General features: G+C 37.9%; 1 protein-coding gene across 1 annotated transcript in view; it reads left to right on the top strand.

The window, feature by feature from the left end:
* Positions 1 to 22,993, top strand: part of LOC107084011 (kinesin-like protein KIF16B) — a 29,980-nt gene extending 6,987 nt beyond the window's left edge. Inside the window, exons 8-19 of the mRNA XM_015373638.1 lie at positions 265 to 390; positions 537 to 772; positions 939 to 998; positions 8,456 to 8,575; positions 9,972 to 10,023; positions 10,107 to 10,244; positions 11,605 to 11,687; positions 12,599 to 12,687; positions 18,584 to 18,662; positions 20,392 to 20,911; positions 22,295 to 22,449; positions 22,982 to 22,993. Coding sequence (XP_015229124.1) covers positions 265 to 390; positions 537 to 772; positions 939 to 998; positions 8,456 to 8,575; positions 9,972 to 10,023; positions 10,107 to 10,244; positions 11,605 to 11,687; positions 12,599 to 12,687; positions 18,584 to 18,662; positions 20,392 to 20,911; positions 22,295 to 22,449; positions 22,982 to 22,993 — 1,670 coding nt within the window. The remainder of the gene's footprint in view (positions 1 to 264; positions 391 to 536; positions 773 to 938; positions 999 to 8,455; positions 8,576 to 9,971; positions 10,024 to 10,106; positions 10,245 to 11,604; positions 11,688 to 12,598; positions 12,688 to 18,583; positions 18,663 to 20,391; positions 20,912 to 22,294; positions 22,450 to 22,981) is intronic.
* The last annotated feature ends 2,158 nt before the right edge of the window (positions 22,994 to 25,151 follow it).

The following is a 25,151-nucleotide window of genomic DNA, read 5'->3' as shown; positions in this document are numbered from 1 at the left end:
TATACAAGTTTCACTTTTTAAATGGAATTACTGAAATCAATCTACTTTTTCATGATATTCTAATTTTATGACCAGCACCTGTAATTGGAGTACAAATCTTTGGCCAAGAAAACTTTATACTTCTGTATCGCCTACTTCTGGTCAAAGACCTTTTTTTCCTGAAATCAATCTATAGAGCTATAAGAAGAATTTTTTTTTTCTTTCCCTTGTACCTTGGGTCATTGTGTGTGCTTTTTTTTTCTTTTCTTTTTGATCTAACCTCAGCTGACCTCGCAGTGAGTGGACAGTCGGGAAAAAGGAAGCAGATCTTCATTCCGTACAGGGACTCTGTGCTTACATGGTTACTGAAAGACAGCCTTGGTGGAAACTCAATAACTACAATTGTAGCAAGTATGTGTTATGAAGACCTTTCAGCTGTATGTCAGCAGTCTGTGTCCTTTTTTTTTTAATGCCTTATTGTAAATGCAGTAATGTAATATTTGATATGACTCTTCATGAGCCACTTTTCATTCCTGCACGGTAACTTCTCATGGCAGCCATTTCTCCTGCGGACGTGAACTACGAGGAGACCCTAAGCACACTGCGCTTCGCCAGCCGGGCTAAGAACATAATGACCACCCCAACAGTAAATGAAGATGGCAGCACCAAGGTGATAAGAGAGCTGCAGGCTGAGGTCACGAGGCTCCGATCGCTTCTAGCTGAAGCTGCTCAGGTGCGTTATTTCTTTAGTTTTTCTTTTATAGGAGAAAAAAAAACCAAGATAAAATGTAGTGTAAGCCTTTAATTGGTTTTCACCAAATGTAAAGGTATTTGATGGGGATTGGTGTGCCACTGTGAAGGAAGGGGAAATGAGAAACCAGGTGAGTCAGAGGGAAAGAGAACAGATTTTCGGGTAACTATTTAAATATTATAAAGGTTATTTCTGCTGCTTCCACCAGGTTGAACCACTCACCAAAAAGTGGAGCACTAAGTGGAGGGATGCTCAGGATGTTCTGGAGGTACTAAAATTATTGACAGTTTAATGTTTTAACTTGAGCATCTGCTTGCAATAATTATGGTGCCATTTTGACTGTGTATGAATGAAATGACAGTTTCTTTTTTTATGTAAGCATCTCTAAATTCATATGTTTTTTTAGTGATTTGTCTTTCATCCTTAAATCACCCAATTTAAGTCATAATTGAACTAGCAGTCTTGTTAGGCTATTTGAACTTTTATGACTGCTTGTAGTTACAAGCTCTAGCCAGCAGGTGTCACTGTGAGCCCTTTAAATAGTCCCGGCATGCATGGGTCAGTTGGCCATTCAGTTAGATTTTTTTTTTTTTTTTTTACCCCCTTTAAATATCTGGATTTAAATGAAATCCAAGAGCAAACTTTTTGAGCTAATTGTTGGATATTATGTATTTGGGAAGTTTGTAAGAGGAGTTTAAAACAAACTGCATGTCTTCCCTTTAGGCAGGGACAGAATGGTATCATCCTCAAAACATCCTAAGGTTTCACAACACAGAGCCACTGCCGCCAGCTCTGAATTTACGCTGAACTCTTTTTCTTCAGATACATTTTTGCCCAGCTCCTCAACTAACACCAAATGTCACTTTTTGGAACTAGCTGTATTCAGCCATGTCGCTTGTTACATTATGCATCAAACTGAAGTGTGCCAGCAACTCAGTGAAAAGTAAGACAGACTTCTCCATCAGATTTCAAACTGTTATGAAAGTCCTGCTAAAGTTAAAATTGAGCCATCTGAAAACTTTTTAACAGCTTGATTTTAGTTACCTCCTGCTTTTAGAATCAAATATAGGAGAGATGGTGAAGTTGATTATGTTGTGCAGACTTGTGCATATGTTGTTTATATGTGGATGTTGGATAATTAGCAGGTGACTTTTAGTGGCTTGACAGTCCTGACTCATTTGCTGCTTTCTCTTCACCTAATTGAATGATCTTGAAGATTGATACATGGCCCTTTGATTGTAGAATGTCTTGCATATAAATTAAAGTGCTATAAATGTTTGCATGATCATGTAGTTTGAACCAGCCTCAAAGAATTAGGATATGCTGTATTTTACTGACAGTGACAGTTTATTATGCATGATTCCGTTTTACATCCAGGCAAAAGTGCTGATGACCACTAGACCCAGAGATGTTGCAGGATCTCCAAGTTTAATTGAAGACTAAATAGATTTAATATTTCTTCATATAGATTTGCATTCAGGTATTTTCAAAAAATATGTTGCCTTTTTGTAAAAAAAAAAAAAAGTGATAAGTGCTTAAAATAGGCTCCTACGCACCTTTTTTAACTTTAAGGTGTTGTATCCAAAAAAGTCTTAATATCCTCCTGGATATTACCTTTAATTCTTATACAAAATATATGGCTAAGAGCTATCCCATCTGAAACAAAATCACTAGTTTCACAATTATTTTTGAGCTCAAGAATCCTTTTGATTAAACCCTTTAAAGTATATGAAACAAAAGTGGACACAAACACTTAGAAATAATCTGTATCTATGTACTTCTAGTTGGTAAGAAATTAACTTTTGGTTTCCCTTGGGCAGGGGCATATGACCTCACTCAATGCTATTCTTCCTCTACTGCTACCGGCTATAGGGCTGGATAAAGTCAGGATGTTGGAAATGATTGAGGAGTCCAACCAAAGACGGATGCACTGGGTTCAAATGTTCCCTATCAAGAACAGTGGTTCCCAACACCATTCTCAGGTTTCATTTGTTTCCATGTTGCATCACAACAGAAAGAATGGATAATTACCAGGTTTCTGCAGCACTTGATTGCACAGGAAGAGCTCTAGTTTGAATCAAGTGGGCAGAACAGAGATTTATCTACAACATACAGGGCAGGGGTCCCTGAGGAACAGGGCTGGGAACCATTGATCTTTAGTATCCCTTAAAAAACACTTAGTTGCACGACAGGGAGCGTTAGGAAACCCTTGCAGTATGTTAGCAATTAGTAAAAACATCAAGGCTTCACGGTATTGCAAAATGTCTGTATAGGTAGCCATCGTAGATAGACTTCTTTAACAGATGTGCAATGCACACCTTGAGAACTATGTGACAATCAGAATGGTCAAAGGGCCCTTATACTTGCTCCATCTTAGTGAAACGTTAAACTAAGTGGTATACTATTGTCAAAGGATTCTTTACTGCAATGGGAAAAAAAACATAAGGCTTTCACATACCTTTGTCAGGGGCTACAATCTTTCATATAAGAGATTACTCTTTGTTTTAAAATATTCCATCTGAGTGTGAATGTTAGGATGTCCTATGCTAAGTTTAGTTTTCCATATGAACAGCATAGTCCTAGCTTCAATTTTGTGTAATTCAGGTGAAGCCGTTGTCACAAGTAAAAGGATTTCTGAGCACTTATGAATAAAGTTGACCAAAAGCATTGTAAACTGAGTTTTGCATTTTGTATTCAAAGCAGATTTGAAATGCAAAGTTATTCAGCGTCAGCTTCCAAAGATTGGTTACAGGGCATGTGGCAAAGAGAAAGCAATTAATATGAGAGAGATTTCAGAGCAGCCTCTTACCAGTCAGAGGCAGTAACAGATTGGGAGAACAAAACAGAAAGCAAGGAGGGTAAAGTAAAATCATGTTCTACTGCCGGCTTATACATCGGTATATTTGTAATTGAGATACACACATTGCTACATATTAAGGCTGTTTTATATTAAGAGTTGATTCTACTTCTTGCAGCGATGCTCTCAGGTCCCTTTGTAATGCAATGTGGGAGGATCCTCCATTTCTGTAAGATAAATGAACCAAAACCTTTCTTTGATCTTGGTGTTCATTGCATTTTCAAACAGCTAAAATCAGCACAACTTAAACTTTCAATGCTTTGAGCCTTCCCCTGGTTTATGTCAATTTGAACCACAGTGTCAGCAGTTTTACATCATGGTCTTTATAGCATTTCGTAATGTTTGCATGTTATTTCACTTTATCAGGATTACTGGTTTTCTCTCACGGGAGGTTAGTCTAGCCAATCTTAAATCTGCTCTTAATTTGATTAGAAAATCTGATTGCCTATAAAAAAGAACATGCCTATAAGCATTTAAATTTAATTTAGCTGGCCCAAAGTTCAATAGAAAGTTTCATTGCACACACTTTATCTAAATTATTAATCGATTTGTCATACCAATCACTTTTGAAATTTCAATGGATCTTATCCATAGATATGCTGACATCTGGTCAGGGGCATGGCTAGATGTGTGTGTGTGTGTGTGTGTGGGGGGGGGGCTTTGACTTAGACTCATTGGCTACAAAGTAATTTGTTGTTTACATGTAGATGTAATTCAACCTGGAAATGAGCAGTTCCTCTATAAACCAGACAGTGGCAGCATTGACTTTAATTGTTAGTATTAATTGTGAGTATTAACCATAAACTTCCAAAAAATAAAATAAACCTAATATACTTTAAATTAATATATTGACATTATAGATGACAAATGTAGAATTAATCCTTTTTTCAGGATTATTCTTGTGTGGGATTTGGAGTCACATGTGGTTGAAGTTTGAGAGGAGTAAAAACTAAAACTTTCTAAATGTATGTATTAATGTACATGTATATTAATTTTATGTAGTTATTTAACATGTGTATGCAATAGCATTAGGTGAGCATCTTGCAAAGATTGGCATGTTGGACAACCCATTCATGATTGAACCGGAACTTAAGGCTGAAAGATTGTCTGCTATATCTTAATTAAGACAGCATACCGGTATATGCGTATATGTCTATCAAGGGCTTTAGAAGAATCTAGTTTTACTTCTGTGATTTCATTGGAAATATAAATTTTCCTGTAGGTACATTGCAATCAGTGCAGATTGACCCTGAAATCGTTCAACACATTTTTTGCCACCCCTCAGTGCACTCTGCCCCTTCCTGGCCACGTCTCTGCTTTTGGCAGATAGTATTTCATATTGTTGTTATCCTTATCTTACAAGACCATATCTGTAATAATTTGAACGGGCCTGGAAAATGGGAATATTTATGCAACAAAAGATTGCCAGTATTTTTATCATAGCTTTGCTCACCTGTGGAAAATGTTTATTAAAATAATTATAAGTTATTATAAATATAGATTTTATTGGACACAATATGAAAAGGTACTAACGGGCAGTGGTAACAGAACATTTTCTTCCTTAATATAAGAAATATTTATGTAACTGACAACCTACAGGGTAAATCTTAGACCAGAGCAACTCTTCTTTGCTCATGGAAAATGCTATGCAGCTAAAAGCTTAGTTGAACCCACTGGCAAGACCCTATTTACACAAAGACTTTGCGTTCAACAACATATTACAGACTGGGGTTTACAGTCTTTCAAAACTTGCATCTTTAACTTTAGATGTACATGCAGTTAGCTTTAGATATTGATTTGTGGTTTGTTTTCTTTGATCTGTAAATATTTAAATAGTTTAAACATAAAAATATTAAAAGCTTAATTTCTTTCTGTACGTTGTGAAATGTAATTACTAAGCTGGAGTACAAAATCATTTATGCTCATAGTTTTGGTGCAGCTGCAGAAATATTCTGGCCAAAGAAATCCCAGAAATGCTTTCCTCCATTTTTGTCCCAAGTTTAATTACATGCTGGTGGCTGGATTGAAATTTCAAGCTAATTTCACAGCAGTTTATTTTACCATCAGGCGCATAGGTTTCTGGTTGAAATTCTGCTCTTGCATGTTACAAACTAATGAAAAGGAGCATGAAAAAGGAACGACTGTTAACAAGGTGGCAGTTCTTTAACGCAAGTATATAATCAATCACTGCAAGCAAAAGACCTAGTCACTTTGAAAGCTGGTCACGTAATTGCTCTCTCTTTTATGTAGAAGCCCTTTTAACATTTATAAAGACAAGCAATCTGGGATATTAATACAATTCGTTTTAGGAAATTAACCTTTTAATGTGACACAGCAATTTAAGCATGAAGGTGTTTCCATTGTTCAGGATTCTGTATTATTTTGTTCTCTTGGCAGATTGTTCTACTTGATAAAGTTAATAGTCAGGAGATTTAGCCAGCTTAGTGCTGTGCTGTTTTGAAATGCACTTTGCAGTTCCAAAAGGTCGAAAAAGAATTCAATTAAAATTCTAGCCAAATGCAAAATGATGGCTTTTGATAGAAGCCTAAGAGCTCAGAGTCTGGCTGCTGGTCCAGGCCATCTTTAATTACAGTATGCTCACCAGCTGCTTCAGTCTGAAAGCAAAAATATTTCCCTTTTATTTTGATCATGCAACTTTTACTATATTGGTAAACCATTGTTTTTTAGAATGAATTTTGGTAGATATCATCTGTTCCTTGGGTCTAAAGGAAAGTGACATACTGCATTAAACTGCCAGGCTGCTCTACACCTCTAATGAAGGCTGTGAAAAATCCCTTTTAATTAAGTACAAGGGGCTGTGGTCGATGCCTCTCCCTCTTCATTAGAAAAAAGGATTTCTCCCGTCTCACAACTGCCAATGGATGAGGAGGTGCTGGTGGTTGGCACGTCTCTCTCTTTACAGTCTAATCTATAGAACAGAGTGGGTGGGGGGAGGTTAAAGGCAGGGAAGATCAGTTTATGCAAAGCATATTCTCTGTATTGGATGACATTTTTTTGCTCGGCCTCTCGAAGTGTCTTTTATTGTGATCCAAAATGATGTGAGGCGTTTCTCCATCAGCTAAATCAGTGCTACTTCTGATCCCAGCCCTCGTACATTGGAAGACTTTTGACTGAAGATCAGCAATTGCTCTTTGGAGGTTACCTTTCCCTAAACACTTGCTTGAAGACTTCTCTCTTCATTATAGCTTGTATTGTTTAAGCCTTCACTTCACATCAGGGTTAACAATTTTGCCTGATTCCAAATTCAACTGCTTAAAAGTCTTTGGTCTAAAACATAATAGGTCTTTTGTAGTTGGGGGGGATTAAAAAATAAATGCGGCCCTTTTTCAACTACATGATTTGTAACTTGTGCATCCCATTTTCACAGCAACAATAGCTGAAGGCAAATATTTAGTCCAAGCAGATCAGATGGTTTTAGTTTTGCTCTCTCCAGAAAACTTTAGAGGAATTGAAACGGTCAATGTCATAAGTGCTGTCTGATGTGGAAATGCTAAAAATAAAGAGACATCGTTTGAAAAATACTTTGTAAATCTGAAATGTTTGGCAAATTATGTTGAACTGTGATCTAATTGACTGATTTTTTTTTTTTTTTTTGCCATTTAAAAAGGCTCTTTTATCCTTTGTTCAAAACAGAACTAGGTTGGATTAGTAAAAGTTTAGAATTAAACTGCAGTGAAACCTTTACAGCTTCTATCTTGGTAGTGCTGGATCTCAGGGCTGCAGTTGGTCATAACATACAGAGACAGACAGTAGGTTTTGCCTGATACTGTTCTTAACTGATTCATATCATGGTTCATCCTCTAGAAGGGCTTTGACATTGGCAATCATAAATCCTGACAAAAAAATATGACTTGGTCCTCTACTTAAAACTTTGAGTGTTAAAGCATCTCTTACCACCCACATGTTGATGAGAACTCTATATAGTAGTGATCACATTATCCAAGTGAGTTACCAAGTAATCTAACCTCCTGAGGGTTTTTGTTCCCAAATGCATGCAACTTAGGTTATATTTGGATTCTTTCTGTATAATGCATTTGAGCTTTAATTATTCACATTTCTGGCAGATTTTGATTTTGGACTTTATAGCAATCTTGAAGATTTATGGTTTAATTGTAAATTATCTTTTATCTTAGTGTTTTGTTCTTTCATGTAGCTTTTTCTTAACCTTGGTAGCAAAGATGATAACTGACATTTATAGCGAATTTAAGGTTTTAAAAATCGAAGTACAACCCTTTTAACCCTTACAACCATTTGAATTGTGCTTTGTGATTGAAGGTTAAACACGCCCCACCTTTCCTTGTAATCAAAACTATTACTGTTTTTCAAAATTTCTTTCTGTTTATCATACAATAACATTCTCTTTGCTTTAATGGATTTATTTTTTCAGTAACAGAATACAACAAAATGACATGAAAAATGAATAAAGCCAAAGTTTGTTGCTATAGTTTGAAGCTGACTTACTTTCTATATGGTATTTTAACAGTAACATGCAGCATCCAAAGCAATGTACCAATAAAGGCAATAGAGCATGGCGTATAACCTGTGTGTGAGGACAGGCTGCGGAATTGTGTCGGTCTCACTCACTGAACACAATATACAGTTTGACTTTCGGCGCCATAATCTGAATGATTTATGTCATCTCTTTTGCCGTTAGCCTCTCTTCTGCTTCATGGTGACACATGGCTGGAACCCTGATATTCTGCTTGGCCTTCAGGCGACGAAGAGCAGTCATAAAAAATTCTGTTTTCTGCCAGTTGCCATTAAATGTCTGTCAGCGTTTTTATTGTGTAACATTTCAGCTAAAGGCTACTGAATGGATTTGTTTTTCTTTGGGTGTGTTCCCACAGGAGAAAAGTGTGGCTCTGAGAAAAGAGGGGAGTGGGGTCATCTTGGACTGCCAGTTACCTCATCTGATAGGCATCAACGAAGACCTGCTCACCACAGGAATCATCCTCTATTATTTGAATGTGAATAGATTCCACTTTTTTTTTTTTTTTTTTTTAAAGAAAACTATTTCAAGAGGATATACAAATACTGAGGCGAATAAAGGGAACATGTAAACGACACAATGACTTCAATTAACTCAAACCTCTGTGAAATTAAACTGTCCACATGGGAAGCAACAGTAATTGACAATCAATTTCTCATGCTGTTGTGCAAATGCAATAGACAAAGTGTGTAAATTATTGGCAATTAGTAAGACACACTCAGTGTGTCTTACTAATTGCTGACCTCAGACCACTTCTCAATACCTATGCTTTCTGGCTGATGTTCCAGGCAATGTTGAATGTTGGTGGTGCTTTCACACAAAGTGGCTCAGGTTGTGCAGCTGATCCAGGATGGTACAACAAGCTGTGGCAAGATTTACTGCCTGTCAGCATAGACGGCAAGAACAGGATGAGCACTGCTGGAGCCCTGCAAATTGACCTCCGGCCTGCCACAGATGTGCATGTCTGCACAGACTGTTAGAAACCGACTCCAAGAGGATGGTATGAGAGCCTGACGTCCACAGATTGGGGTTGTGCTCACAGCCCAACACCATGCAGGACACTTGGCATTTGCCAGACAACACCAGGATTGGCAAATTCACCACTAGTGCCCTGTGCTCCTCACAGACGAAGGCAGGTTCACACTGAGCACAAGTGTCAGACATGAGAGTTTCGAGACACCATGGAGAGCGATCTGCTGCCTGGAACATCCTTCAGCATGACCGGTTCGGCAGTGGGTCATTAATTGGTTGGGGTGGCATTTCTTTGGAGGGCTGCACAGCCGTCCATGTGCTCCCCAGAGGTAGCATGACTGCCATTGGGTACAAGGATGAGATCCTGAGTCTCCTTGTAAGACCATATGCTCTGGTGGTTGGCCCTGAGTTTCTCCCAATGCAGGACACTGCTAGACCTCATGTGGCTGGAGTTTGTCAGCAGTTCCTCCAAGATGAAGGCATTGAAGATGAAGGACTGGCCCACCCGTTCCCCAGACCTGAATCTGAATGAGCGCATCATGTGATATGTCTCGATCCATCCTCTGTCATGTTGCACCACAGACTGTTCAGGAGTTAGCGGATGCTTTATTCAAGTACTGGGAGAAGAATCCTCAGGAAACCATCTAGCATCTCACCAGGAGCATGCACATGCATTGCAGAGAGATCATACAGGCAGGTGGAGGCCACACACAATACTGAGCCTCATTTTGACCGGTTTTAAAGACATTACATCAATGTTGGATCAGCATTTACTGTAGTTTCCACTTTGTGTGTCAATCCAAATCCAAGCCTCCATTGGTTAATGCATTTGATTTCCATTGATGGCTCTTGTGATTTTTGTTGTTGGCACATTATACAAGTATCATCTTGTTACTCTATAGGAAGGCAGAACCTTGATTGGAAGTGATGAAGCCCTATGCAGTCAGGGTATCGGTGAGTGAAAGCCCCCATACTAAAATTGCTTTGCCATATTTTTTGCTGCTGTAGCATCAACGCTTTCTAAAACTGTCTTCTAGTGCTTTCTGGACCTGAACTCCTTCGTGAACATTGCCTGCTTGAGAACTGTGCTGGGATTGTTACTCTGCTCCCTCAGGATGGCGCACTGTGTTCAGTTAACGGCTCTGTGGTCACACATCCCTGCCAGCTGAATCAGGGTAAGCATTTATGCTAAACCTAATTTTCCTCCTGATATTCTTGCATAAATATGAGGAGTGGAGGGGGCAAAGCACGACTATAATAATGAAGATTTTTCTCCCAAATTTGCAATTATTTGGCTTGTTGCAGTCAATAACCCTTTTATCTGTTTTGAGTGTGGTGAAATGACATCACTGGATCTCATCTGCAAATGAAATCCACTTTGTGTCGCTGGCTTCCCCATGGAAACACACTTAAGGCATGAGTGGATTGTGAACACTGCTCTTCACAGGGCAGATGCCATTTCTCTTACTAAACATTTTGGAGGGCGAGGGGCCCTGGACAAAGCTCTAGACAAAGCCTGAAGCCCTCAATTTAATTGGCAGATGGAGTTGATAGGGCCAACAGGTTTTGAAATGGGCCAGAGCATTAACCTTTCAAAGGATAGAGGAGAGTCTAGTTAAAACTCTGCACCCCCCCCATCCCTTGGCTCTGTTTGTCAAGGCTGGGAGCTTGAACTGCTTCCTGACTCTTCAACAATATTGCTTTGGTTTTCATGAGATAAAAGCTGCACACTGAACCAGCCAGAGTGTAGCCCAGCTATTGCTTTCTATTTTTTTTTTTTTTTTTTTTTTTTTTTTTTTTTTTTTGTAACCTTTTCAATTTATCCAATATTCCTTTCAGAAATGGCTGCATCTAAAGCCATTTTCTTGAACAAATGATAGTAATTTTCTGTCCAGCAGCAGCTGGAATCTATCACAGGCTGTTCTCAGGTGCTTTGTCAATCGTCAGAAGTCATTAGTAGTTGCAGGATTTGCTGTACAGAGAGTAGTGGAGGAGGAAGAAACCTAGTGAAAATCTGTGGATATGGCCGTATGAATGCAGCTCTGATATATAAAGCCTTATATCACCTAAATTCTTCCAAGTTACAATACTTGGAGGCTTCCATGGATCCTTTCTGCTGATAAATTATAGGCCTACTGTTGGTTAAGGCCACTGTCGATCACGTGATGGGATTATGTTCCTCATTGCAACAGATTCATTTTCTTCAGTAACAAATCCAGTTGAGGGAAAAACTCAAATACCAAATATGTTTTCAAACCTTAGTGTGTAGATAAGTTTCTGTAACAGTCATTGAAAGCTTTCTCCTGGGCCATCTCTCTGCTGTTTTATGCATAATGAATACTGCAGATGGAACCCTTTCATTTCCATTTAGGGAAATCATATTAGCAGTGCTTAATCCAGCTTTTAGAGATGCATTCATAATGAATTACAAAATTCAAGATCACAAGTCCAGGCTATGATTGATTCCAGCTGCTTTTAGACTATAATTTTGTATTCTTTTGACTTTTCACGCTTTACTTATTTGGTTCCCTTTAGGTGCAATTATACAGCTAGGAAGAGGACCCATACTGCGGTTTAACCACCCAGCTGAAGCCTCACAGCTGAAAAAGAAACAGCAGGTACAGTCAGTACCCCAAACATCCACAAATAAGCCCAAGCTGCTTTCTGTATTACTCATTTCTGTCAAAGTCTTTCAGAGAAATTGATGTGTAATCTTTGTTTTCAAATCTTAATTTATATAAAGAAAGTAGACATTTGCGCTGTTGCCATAACTACCAGTTGAAAGCCTGCCACCTACAGTAGAGTTAATAGTGTTGACACTGTTAACTCTTCATGAGAAGCTACAGTGCCATCCATGTGGCTTTCTGTCATCTTCCTAGTTTCAACTTTGTTTTTATTACCTTGCAACAATGCAATTACAATATATGCTACTGCAGAATGGATTTTGCTTGTTACAAAATGTTTGTTTACAAATATAAGGGCCCATGTTCAAAATTTGCTTAGCTAAATGTTTTCCCCCTTAGGTACTGTTTTGGTTTTTCGGGCATCCACACAAAGAAGCTGGATGCTTATATCTGTTAGGGCAGTTTTGCACTATTGAAAGGATTCCTCCAAATCAATTTCCATAGCATTTGTTTCTTTTGTCTTGTCATGGAAAAAAAAAGAAAAAAAGTTACACCTTTTTTTTTTCTGATTTAGGCCACAAGACAAAAATCAATTACTATAAAAAACGATTTTGAATTTTGGCAAACTATAACCCTTATTAACTTTTTTAATGTCTATGAATCACAAGATAAAAATAAAGGGTCATATATTTTAAAATGCACATGGAGGAACTCCTACAATATTTTGACATTTTTCTAAATGTTATATAATTCAGATTCTGTGAATCTGCCAGGAGTATTGATGATTTAGAGTATATACCAAAAGCAAGGCGTTGTATAATTTAATTCCACCATAGACAGTTGTCAGTTATTTCAAACTGTGGGACAGCTTTTTATTCTAGTTGTCTCTTGTCTTTCACCTGCAGAGTGGATTGCTGTCTGCCTCCTCCTCGTCTTTGACTGACTCCTCCAAATCTGCAGAGAATCTATCCAAGGCAAAACTGCAAATCTCAGGGTAAAACATGCAGTGCACTGGCATCCTGTAAAACTCTTCACTTTGCCCCCCCTCAGTCTGCACAATACCTACTCACTGAGCAGTGTTCATCAGGTATGTGCATCAAATCAGAACCATAAATCAAGGCGGTATTATTCTAACAGGAAGGGGGGGACATGCAAAAGGTCTTTGTTCAATGCTTCATGCTGAGCAAGGGTCATCAACTGAGAGCAAGTTCAAGGCTTGCATTTGGTTCAGTATTGAACAGCACAATTTGATATTTTACAGAATCGACACAGAGCACCAAAATACAGTATCTTTGCATTTGACTATGGACACTTTTAGTTGTTAAGACTTTTAGACGTCTCAAAATGTCTTATAGTGACAAAAATTGAATTTTTACCTTATTATTCATGAAGTATGTATGTTCTTTTTTGGGTAATTTCAGTCCAATCTCCTATAGCTACCCTTTAAGCCCCCCATCCCTATTGAACTGAAATAACTTTCCTATCAAAATGTCTGACTGATCTGAACCAGTTTTAAGAATATATCTGCCATAAATGCATAAAATCAAACCTGAAAACCTGGAAGCTTTTTAAAATGCCAAAGGTTTTTAGTGTTTTGATAAAGGGTTTGTAATGCAGTCCTGTGGTTTAAACAGAACAAGCAGTGTGTGTTTTGAAAATTGTGATTTTCTTTGAAAATCTAAAAAGCTTTTTAAATTCTTTCTTAAGCATACTCTACTTTAAATATTTGCATACCAAACATTTCAAATAACAAAATTGACCCCTGTCGAGGTTTATTTTTGCTGTATGATAATGAGCCAATATCTAGAGCCCAGGCTGCAGATTTTATAAGGTCTATATCATGTAAAATTAATTTGAGCATTTTTTTTGCTATGTTAGGTTATTCTTTTATCGAAATCATGCCCATAGTGGTATTTCCCTTGAATTATGAATGTCTCTGTAATCCTTGTGGGTTCTGCTCTCTCTGTGCTGAGAAAATTAGTTGCTCTCACCTTTAGTTTTTTGCTCTGTTATTATCTGCCCCCTCCAGAAGGTGCCCACCTCCCTGCCTAGTAAACAATAGGCCCACTTAATCCAATCAGTCAGAACTGACGTGAGACAGAGTAGTCCAGCCTTTTTAAAGAACAGCCAAACTACCAAAAGTTGCGCGACTCTGTCCTGAAGGGGCTTTTAGGTAATTTTATTGAAATGGATAGGGTTTACACCAGAAGAGACTAATGTTGTAGTGAAGGAAATTGTTTTTCTTCTAGGTTGGGGCAACAAGCCACCAGAAAACAACTCTTTTGAATGCATAAAAGCATGAATATAGAACCTTTAAATAAACGTATCAAATAGTTGGTAATTTCATCACAATTTTCATGTTAGAAAAAACTATATTTAGTTTATCAAATGTCAAATGGTATGGATCTTTCTTTTATGGACCTCTGCAAAGTATCCTGATTTCCCTTTTGACATGGAGCATGCACTGTATTCATAAAATATCAGCCTCAAAACCAAGGTAGTTTTTATTTAGAAACTTAGAATTCTATGTTAATTCTCTCTCATTCTCGAACACATGTACCATCACAAATACAAGCTGAAACTTGTCTGATTGCAACATTTAAGAAAACCTTGCTCCATTACTGATCTGTGTCTATGATGGTTTGCTAACTTTCTGTTCATTACAACAAAGTACAACAAAGTGGGACTTAAGTGTCTGATAACAATACTCTTTATATCATCTGGTTAATTAACTCTAATGTATGGAAACCTGCCTACTTCACATTCTTTTTTTCCCTCTACACCTTAAAAGTTTACTCAGAATTTTCATGACATTTGGATGGAAACATGGTTACAAGCAATCCCTGCACTGGATGCAACCAAATGCAGAGCTTAGTAGTTTTAGGAGGCAGCTGAATCAGTCCTTAAAGCTGTGGATGATTTGATAAATGGTCGATATGGGTGCACTCTTTCTAGCAGATGTCCTTTTTCCTTGGATGCAACGGTAATTTAAATAAGGCTCACTTTCAAAGACTACTTCCTTTCAAAAGCATCAATTCCTTTTCCCCACATCCGCTAACTTCTCGTAAATTTTCATTAACATTGCCATTGATTTTAGCTTTTTGTCTGATTGCTCTTAAAAGCCACATTGAAGATATGGCCTGTTCAGGAAAATGTGCCACTTTAAAACTTAAGCAATAATGTTTTTTCCACATGCATCATTTGATAGTTTATACAAATTTGTCACTGTAGTTGTTTTAGGTTTGTTTGTTCTTCTCAAAGCATTTGACTCCTTTGCCAATCCGTATCGATCCTCAGGTCTTATAGTCTTGATGAAATGATAAACGGAAACATACAGATAAAAATCCCCATTAAAAAGTATGATCCAACCTTTTTATGTGATTATATGAAGTAGCCTGACAGTTTGAATACCCTGAGATGTAAATTTAATCTTAGAATACTTATGCTTTATAGGGTTTTCTTTGTACATCATTTAAAAAAAAAAGGATCAGTTTATTTTTACAGCGCATTACGTCCCTTGAGCTTTGATTAAAAACTGTCAATAACACGTTTTAATGTTGGATCTGAATAGTACATGAGTTTGGGTTAATTGTATCACTAGCTGCAGCCGTTATTTCTATTCACATCAGTGGTATTCTGTGACATCTTTATGCCATGGCCTTGTGTGACAATTCCTTGATCTGCCACTGTTCAGTGAATTAGTGTCCCCAATACTCTTGTCAGTGATTCACCACTGCCTGAGGTAGTGAGCAATTTGAATCCCCTTCCCTGGCCTTTCTTGATCTGCTAAACTTGATGTTTTACAGCACATGAAGCAGTTTGATGTGTAATTTCCTTTACACTGCATCAACCTCCACTAGAACCGTGAACCTTCTGCTGGTTTGATTAATAAAGCTTTCACTCAGACACCTGGAGTTCTCTTTTACCCCTCGGTTAGATTTAGATCTAAATGGTTAATCATCTCAATGTTGGTTACTGCAAGGAAGCCATTATGGTGATTTGCAAAAGTATTCACACTCCTTAAAATGCTTTTACCACAGCTACAAAATATGTGGAATTTAATGTTGTGGACCACTTTGTGGCGCTTGTTCATTAAGTCTAAGAAAGTTAAAATCATTTTCTTAAAACTACAAGAATATGGCAGCTTTTCACATACATTGTTGTTAATTCTTCTTTGAAAATACTGTATCTCAATAACAGACAGATGAAGAGTACTTGTCAACGTCAGTTGTCTAATCTTTCCACAGAAAACCTTCTAAATGTTTGCCATATTTCCTACAAGATACCCAAAGCTTGAGATATTTTATAACGTAATCCTTCACTAAAGTTCTCCAAAATCCCTAAACGTTTGCGTTCAGAAGTCTTCATAAAGCCATTAGTTCACCGCCTTTTCCTGATTCAGGTTTCCCCTCTGCCAGTGTTCTCACAATGATTTCTGCTGCCTGCTCATCTTGCCTGGTGCTGCAATTCCATTTATCCTTTAAAAGACTATCAAAGCACTGTTTTGTGTATGTAAAACTTAAGATGATCATGTTCATATGATTTTTGTTTTTTTTTGATGGGCATATAACATAACGACACCCATGGACTTTTGCTTGAAATAGCCCAATCGTTGCAGCCCTAATGGAGGACTCCATTCACCAAGTAGGTGTCCCCTGAAGCAATTACTTAAGCATCACTGAGTGAAAGCCAGTGAAACTCATCTAGTTTTCACTTTAGTCTCAAAATTAAGAACTACTTTGTACATTATTGATCCATCTTAAGTCCCAATGAGGTACATTTTTAGTTGTAGCAAATGCTGTAGTTTACAGATTAAAGCGGTATGAATGTTTTGCGAGGTGTATTTGAATGCATATTCTAAAAGATATTCCTATTTCTGTGCAATATAGCTATTATATAACAGTATCAGCCTTTCATATCTATAATTTTCACCCATTTGAAACAAGGACGGGGGGGAGCCAAATTTAAATGTCTCTGTTCAGTCATAAACAAACAAAAAGGAAAAAAAAAAATGCAGCCCTGCTACCAAACTTTCTTAGTCTTGCCAAAATACATTGAGGCTAAATCCTTTCCTGCCTATATACCCCAGAATGCAATGCAGTTCTGATCAGATTTCAGCAAAACTATAGAAACTATAGATTCCCAGCTCCAAGTACTCTTGTGGAGTTTTGTACCAAACATCCATCTTTCAGCATTAAACTATTGCAGTTATTTGTTTTCCCTCTCTAACCTCTATCTCTTTAAGCTCTGGAGATCAGCCAGGAGTGTATGTGATAGATAGATAGATAGATAGATAGATAGATAGATAGATAGATAGATAGATAGATAGATAGATAGATAGATCTTTTCATTCTATTCTTGTTTCACTTTATGCCTCACTTGGTATGAACTTCCTTGCAGCAAGGACAGACCCGATCTCAATAAACTAGGAAATAAACCCCAGCAGTAAGTAAGAGCAAATCATTTAAATTCAAAAGACGGCTGAGAATATGTTGTTGTCAGGGAGCAACGTGAGATATCAATGGAGGCTGCTTAGAGAAGAGCTCTTTCACAACAAAAGCATCTTTCCCATTATTCACCACATCACTTAAATTCACGAAATTCCTAAGTTGAAAGTTGAAATGAGGTAACATAATTTCCAACCTGCTGCCAGAGCAAAATTGTGTTTCACTTTTGTGTGTATCCAGATATGATTAAAGTTGTTGCTAAATATCCAACACAGATTGACTTGCCTTATTGTGCTTTAAGGGATGGCATGCATGACAATTTAGAAATTATGTTTGGTCAGAAATTTAAAGTATTTAACAGTTTAAACAGTTGTGTTTGAAAATAATGATGTACATAGTTGGGTTTCTTTTATTAAAGTGGTCCCTTACAAACCATCCTTATTGTGTGCAAAAAAGCAAACGTTTTTCTCTGCATTTACGTACCAAGACCTAGAAAGCAATCTACTTGTTGTGATGGGTTTTTTTTTTAAATAAAATTCTGTGGGTTTGAACAATTTTGGAGCCATATCAATATAGACTTAGACAACTTTTATTTACATTTTGTATACACAAACTGTATACAAAACTAAATTTAGTTTTGTATATCGAATTTTCGATTTGTGTAGCTTTCCATTACATTTCCATACAATTTCCACTTCATTATCATTATATGCATCAAGATACAGTTGAAGCAAATGAGAGAGAAGTGTTCTGTGATGCTTTTTAATGAATGGCTGGTTGTCGGACCTAAAGTGAACGTCTGTTTAAAAAAATAAAATAAATAAAAAAAGGTCCAGATTTCAAGGCTTTGATGCAAACTGACAGGCATCATTGGATGCAGGACATCCTCAGAGCTGATCCTTAGGATTTGCAAAAATCCTTTAATCGTTACCAGGACCTGAACTGTGTCCCTCTTGTTGACGCTGCCAGTGCTTTACTTCTGCTGCTTTCACACTTTGGCAACCTGCTGATGCACACAAGGCTCTACTAAAGCTGATGTTTACTGTCAAAAATCATTCTGGGTTGTAGTTGTGCATCCTGCCCCCTCCCTGTAGAGTTCTCAGCATTGTATGCAAATCCTCAAATCAACATGCACAGATTCTATTTAATTTCACAGCTAGTAGAGTGTCTCTAATCTCATCCAACCATTTGGGTGTTTGCTTTTCAAATCTAATGAATGTTTTATTTAATTATTATTTTTATTTTTTTTTAAGGGAAGTAGTGTTGAGGAATATTTGTTTTCTTTTGCCAACTGTTAAGAGTCTTCTGTGTTTATGTCTATATTAAATTACATTTGCTTTGTAACAAAGAGCATAGCAGCATAGTAACATAACAATGGAACCTCAGAATGCAGGATTTTAGTCCCATGAAAGAGTTAGAAATATTTTTTTTTTTTTATTACAGTGATATGGATATGTCGGCCACAGAAGGAAAGTCCGGTGACCCAGATATTTGTCTTCAATCTACAGAGAAAATTACTACGGTATGTTTTTGACCTTTTTTCCCTGCACTTTAAACAAACTACACTGTAGGGAAACATAATCCTAGCCATGGGTAAGCTTACCTGTATTATTGTATGGCAAGTTTCTAAAAGTAGAATTTTTCAAGACTACTTGATAATTTTTAAGTAAATAGCAAATTAACCCAAACACAAAGTAATTTAATGAAACTATCCATAATTCTGAGATAACACGGCCATTTAGAATGTTAGGTTTATGCCAAAAGGAATATTATTTAATGTTGGCTTTATTCTTTCATTCTCAGTCTTAAACAATTTGGTGTATTACAAAATAACCTTTATTTATATCAATTTATTTTTCAAATCACTGACTGAAATTATCTGACGATACATTATGCTCAGGGCCGTATACTGTGATTTTCATAATAGTTGCAAAATTGTGTTTGTATTTTAAGACTGTACACAGGTTACGAAATGTCCCAGCTTCTTTTTTTATTGCTTGTCAGTAAAACACAACATTAACACTGCCTGAGTGCATCCACATCTGCCTCAGAAAATTTAAACCCATCTGTCTGACTTAAACTTCAGCTAGGTTAGTTTCTCTTACACTCCAGACTTGCATGTACAGGTGTGACCAAGAGATTTTTGGTCCAACATGTCCTACAGACTGACTACAACTACCATGCTTTTACGCAGACTTCCCCAGACTTGAAATTGGAGTTTAAACCACGGAGTGTGGCCTTTTAAATTTTGTTGTGGTAAATGCCATGCCTTTGAACAGTTTTGGATGTGACCCCCAATATAAAAAAATTATCTAAGAGCCATATTGGACCAATAAACAAAAAACAAATCTGTCTGGAGCCGCAAAAGTGTAAAAATCTTATATAGTATAAAGTTCACGTACCTGCATCAGAGCACTACCCGTTCGACCAGTTGATAGTTTTCGATGCTTCCAACAAAACTAGCAGCTGTAGAGAAGTTTGGAGATGCAATCCAGTTCTTAATCTATCTTCGCTCTCCTGTAATTTATCCAGAAGTTCTGCAATCACACATTTCCTCTCAATCCCACTTTCTGGATACAAATACAAATATTTTAGCAGCAATGTCAAAATGTATAGCTTTTGTTTTATTCTGAGTTTTCTTAACATAAACTAGTTGAAAGAACTGTGAAATCATCACTTTACTGCTTTTACTGATTTATCAAGCCTTGAGAAATCTATTTTGGAAAACATGTAGTTAAGAACATCGGAATTGGATTTAAAAGTGTCTGCATTTACTGAGCAATTTCAACAGCTAGCTCACGTCCAGTTTTGTCCAGTGAGATTTATGAGCCATGAAATGTTCTCCTCCATTGCCTGTTATGCATGTTTATTATGCATATATTCAAACCCCTCCATATTTTTTTTCAGGGGTTTAAATGATACTTTGTGAAAGTACAGCACATTGATTGCACTTTGTTTTCATAAATGTAGCGTGTAATTCCTCACTTCATTTCCCCTCATTTTGTCTTTGTGCATTCAAATGTAATTGAATGCATAAATAAAGGTTAGCCCCTAAAGTGAACTGAATTAAATTGGTTCCTTCTCAGCTGTACCAGAAAATTGTAATAACCTGGATAAATCATGATTTGTTTTGTTTTTTGGCATTTTAAAAGTTTAAATTTCCCTTCTTTTTTTCTCCTTTTCTCATCCACCTACACCACATAAACTAGGCCATTCCTAAAAGAGATCCTGTCCCTCAAACACTTTTCCAGTTGGGCACAGATGCACTTCAGGGTCAAGGAAGCATCTGGGATGGCCAGGAACAGGAGAGGGACTCGTGTCATAAATCAGGGCCAGGGCTTGTGTCTGAAAGTCTGCAGAGGACAGCTCAGAGTGGAGCTGGTGTAGCAAGTTCTGAGAGGGGGGACGTTTCGTCGGGGGATGGCAGCCTCCAACAGACATGTGTCCTGGGCCCTGGTGATGGATGTGGCATGAAGCCAGAAGGGAATGCTAATGAGATCCAAGGTGTCGACGCAGAATGCTATAAGGGGAGACCCTTCTCTGGTGGGACCTCATTAGGCAGCATGTCCCTCCTGCAGAAAAGTGGAGGAAGTAGTTTCTTGTCGGTCCTCCCACAGACCAACACTTATTCTCAGGCCAACAGAAAATCACTTAGCAGTCAGGTGGCCTGCTGTCCACCTAAAGATACAGCTTTCCAGGACCAGTACAGTAGCAGTGGGATGGATGAAAGTGAAAGTTTGGGGGAAATTAAAGGAACTGCAGAAAATGCAGGTAAAAAATCAATGTTAGGCTCTTTGTTTGGCAAAGTTTCCTGTTTTGTTCTCGGTGCACGGCAACTCCTTAGGAGGTCTCCTGCAATTGTGCACAAGTTGACAACTGCAAAATTACAACCTGTTGGTGTCTGCTTGTCCAGTCGCATTCTATCTATAGTGAGGGACAGCTACATCCTCTCCAAGGTTGAAGGGAGCTTTGCTTTTTCTCTCATCAGTAAGAGTCCAATTTTCTCTGTTGTGAAAGCTCTACCTATCATACAGCACATCCAAATGAATATAACTCATCACCTTCAGTCCAAAGAGGCAGCTCTTATGATTCAGGACTGCAATAATCTCAACAAGCCCTCACAACTCTCACCCCTGATGCTACAACAAACCGTGACTGAAAAAATGGTAGATGGGCTTCAAATCTCAGAGGATTTCAGCAAGCTGGATTTGGATTCGCCGAAAAAGCGAGTCGAGAATAATATTCAAATAAAACAAGACAAAGTTATTCTAGAGCCTTTGTTGCCTAAACAAACACTACCTGTGCCTTACAGCAAAGGCTGCGAGACTGAGGTTATCCCAACACCTGAAGCTGTAGATCAAGCAGAAACTGTCGACATCTACATTCAAACATTGATCAAATTTCCTAATCCACTTCTAAAGCTACAGACTCTATCACTTAGAGATCTGACAGGTGTTTTACAATCAGTCTCTCGTTTAGAACTTCCCTCCCAGAAGATCATAGCACTCCACTGGTTGAACATAGCCAAAAGTAGTGAACCTGATCCCCAGCCCGGCCTCCTGATTCTGACAAAAATGGGTCTCTACACGCTGACTGCCAGCTCTGGGGCCATGGTCTTGTTCCATCACCTCCCTTTGTTGCAGCTGAGGGATATACGGATGGGCTTTGCTGGCCAAAGTTTACGTTTAATGGGCACAACAGAGGAAAGCATCCTGGGTGTTTATGCCCACAGCCAGAAGCAAACCAAAGAGCTCTGCTGGGCCATACTGAATGCTCTCTGTTGTGGGGACAGCAGAATATATCAGTACCGTCCGCTGAATGAAAACTTGATGAAGTTATCCCTAGCCTGTGATTTCTATGCACCTGACCTGCAGCTGAACTCTGGTTTAAAGCTTTGCTGTCGATTTCAGAAGAGTCTTACTGATCTGCTTTATCTTATCTATTGTAATATAGATGAAGAGGGAGTCAGTCTTGGAGAGTTGAAGCTATTAATGTACACAAGTGTGTCTGTGCACATGAGCTGCCAAGTGCATAGTGAACAGCTGGCCCAGTTCTTTCTCACAGATACCCATCTTGGTCTGGCAAGAGAGGATGTTGTGTTCCCAAAAGCAAAGTTTCCTCAGTTTGACATTTTAGCTCTTTGTCGGTGCTCAGATGTGCGCTGTATACTGGTGCACGATGAAGACGGCAGTGGATTTGTCAGGCTGGATGTTGTTGTTGCAAAAACAAAGGCCAGGGGTCACCCTGAAAGCGTGAAGATGCCAGTTACCCCACTAGAACATCCGTTCAATTCATCTCCACACTCAGAAGTGTGGAAATTAACTTTCAGTTGCACTGCAGAGGCCACCTGCCTGATTAATCACTTGTCAAATGTCTGATCAAGGACTGAACGGTCTGTAATGAACAGCTAAGCTTGAAAACTCTCACTTACTGGGAGCAGTGGCAAAAAGGGCATTCTAACCAGACACTGCAAAGGAGGAATTTTCTACTGAATGAAAGTAAAAACAATGTCTTAAAGTTTTCCCTTTTTATATTGTTGTCATAATGTCACATGGCTCTTGCACTCTGTTTTTTTCTTTAAACTCAATCATTTTGTTGTTGCAATGATTATTCACTGTTTGGTTTGATTTGCAATTTTTTAAATATTTCAAGTTTTGGCAAGGGTAATCAAATGTTGTGTTAATTGCTTTTGTATTAATATTGTTTTTATGACTGATAAGATGGAAATTAATGTAACATATTCTGCTGCTGTGTATTATATGAAATATGTTGGTGTATAAAATAAAAGTTAAATGTTCTCCTAATAAGAGGTTTATCTTTATTTTTTACTTCTGTACTCAGGATGAGCTCTGATAGTTTAGCTTTTAACATCAAAACAAAGAGAATTGAGTCTGAATCCCATCTTCTCAGTAAAGCTTTTTGCTTTCTACCCGTCTGTCTACTTTCTTCTCTGATAAGTTACCTAAGAATTGTTTTTTTACTTTGAGCCTCTTCCTTAGTCCTTTCTGACATTAATCTGTGATAAACTCCTGATGTTGAAACTGGCTTTGTTGAAAAGGTACACATTCTTGGTATTCTGGGTAAATATTCAGTGCAGGTCAGATGTATGCATGCTGGAACTCTTATTAGTTTGCTTTTAAAAGAGCAGTACACTCTCTGTCCTCACACTTCAAAAGTATAGCACAAGGTTGTCAATTGTTTTTACTAAACAGTTGAGCACATTTTTTTTTTTTTTTTAAACCCTTTTTTTTTTGGCATAACCAATGAGTTTTCATTCAGGTTTAGGTCATTCTCTGAATAGGCTACACCTGTGTAGATGCTGGTGTAGGTGTTGGTCTGTGTGCAATGCACTCCAGTAGATTTGTTAGACTTACTCCCGTCTGCATCCGATGTCGGGAAAACTGCGGCGGCTTCACAGCACAGTGCTTGATGGGGAAAATGTGGGTGATTGCATCTAAGCATGTCCTCTCCACCCTTTAATTTCAACATTACTTTTTTTTCCAAAATGCGCATAAATGGAAACTCGAACAATAATTCTGTGGCATATCTGTTCCAAGTATTTCTAACAGGCTTAATGGGCTTTTTAGATAGAGGCTATTAGTTGTGATGAATGTAAAATCAATTAATTCAAGGTATTATTAACAGATTTACCAGAACTGTGAGTTACTTCAATACTTGCTGTCTCTGCTATTGAGCTCATATTTGACTTTGGTTTTTCAAAGCAGAGCGATATCTAAAAGTTACAGGACAATAGCCCTCATGAATTGGAGTTTTAAACATTAGACCCAGTCTAGGCTTTGAAGCCGGAAATGCATAAAGTTGGAGATAATCTCTTTGAATGCTTTTTACTTTCTGAGATTTGAGGTGAGGTTAAAGAATGTACAGGTCACCATCAATCCTATTTATTTTATATGACACAATGTGTTAAAGAATTGGCATTGTTGGATAGGTTATATAATGGTGGGTATCCAAATCTTAATCTGTGTTGCTGGAACATTCTAATTATCCTAGTTACAGACTACATTATCAAATCGGGGAGGGTTGGTCGACAGATTGTACATTGGGCCGAGTTGTTTCTCGTATTTCCATTGTTGGGTTTTATTTTTTTTACTTGTTTTAAGTTTAAAACGAATGATATATGGATTCAAAATGATACAATTTTATTTGACAAATTTATTTACATGTTATATCGGATTTCATTGTATGTGTTGCATAAAGCATTGAGCAAGAGCACAGCTTAAAGGAAACATTCAATTCAATTTATTTATATAGAGCCAATTCACAGCATGTCATCTCAAGGCACTTTACAGTTCACCAGATCATACAGTCAAATTGGTTCAAAGTTTTCTATCTATGGAAAATCAGTTGATTGCATCGATTCATTGACTGGAATGCAATCCCTCACATTAAACATGCTTGTAGCGACAGTGGAGAGGAAAAAAACTCTCTTTTATAAGGAAGAAACCTCGAGCAGAACCAGACTTGGTGTGAGCGGCCATCTGCCGAGGCCGACTGGGGTTCAAGGAGACAGAAGCAGAGATGTAAAAAGGCGGCCCGGACCAGGAAAAACACAGCCAGGCAGACGAGCTCCGAGCCAACTCCCATGTCAGAGGATGAAGAGAGCACATCCAGCCAGTCACAGTCACATTGCTTGTTGGTGTCTTCTTTCTTTCCACTTGCACACAATGGCTCAGAACCAATGAGAGCTAAGGAGACCCTCAGCATGATCCTGCCACCCCTATCATCATTATTACTAAAATGTTATTTTTCGAAAGACAAACTAAAACATTCTTTTGTTTTTGGTAGAATAGCCCAGTCTTTATTCCTTACCATTAAACACTTTTCCTGAAGGCCTGTGGTTTGTAGCATTGTTTGTAGTGTTGTAGCATCTTCTAGCTTTGACTGGTTGAAGCCTTGATGGTTCCTTGTTATTCTCGACCAACCTCTTTAAATGAAGACCAGTTCTGCTATGTAGAGTTGTGAACAATTTTTTTTCCGTAATCTGAAGGTT

The sequence above is a fragment of the Cyprinodon variegatus genome, unplaced genomic scaffold (assembly GCF_000732505.1).
Source record: "Cyprinodon variegatus isolate N-32 unplaced genomic scaffold, C_variegatus-1.0 Scaffold90, whole genome shotgun sequence".
Taxonomy (NCBI): Eukaryota; Metazoa; Chordata; class Actinopteri; order Cyprinodontiformes; family Cyprinodontidae; genus Cyprinodon; species Cyprinodon variegatus.
This window is presented reverse-complemented; position numbering and strand designations above follow the sequence as displayed.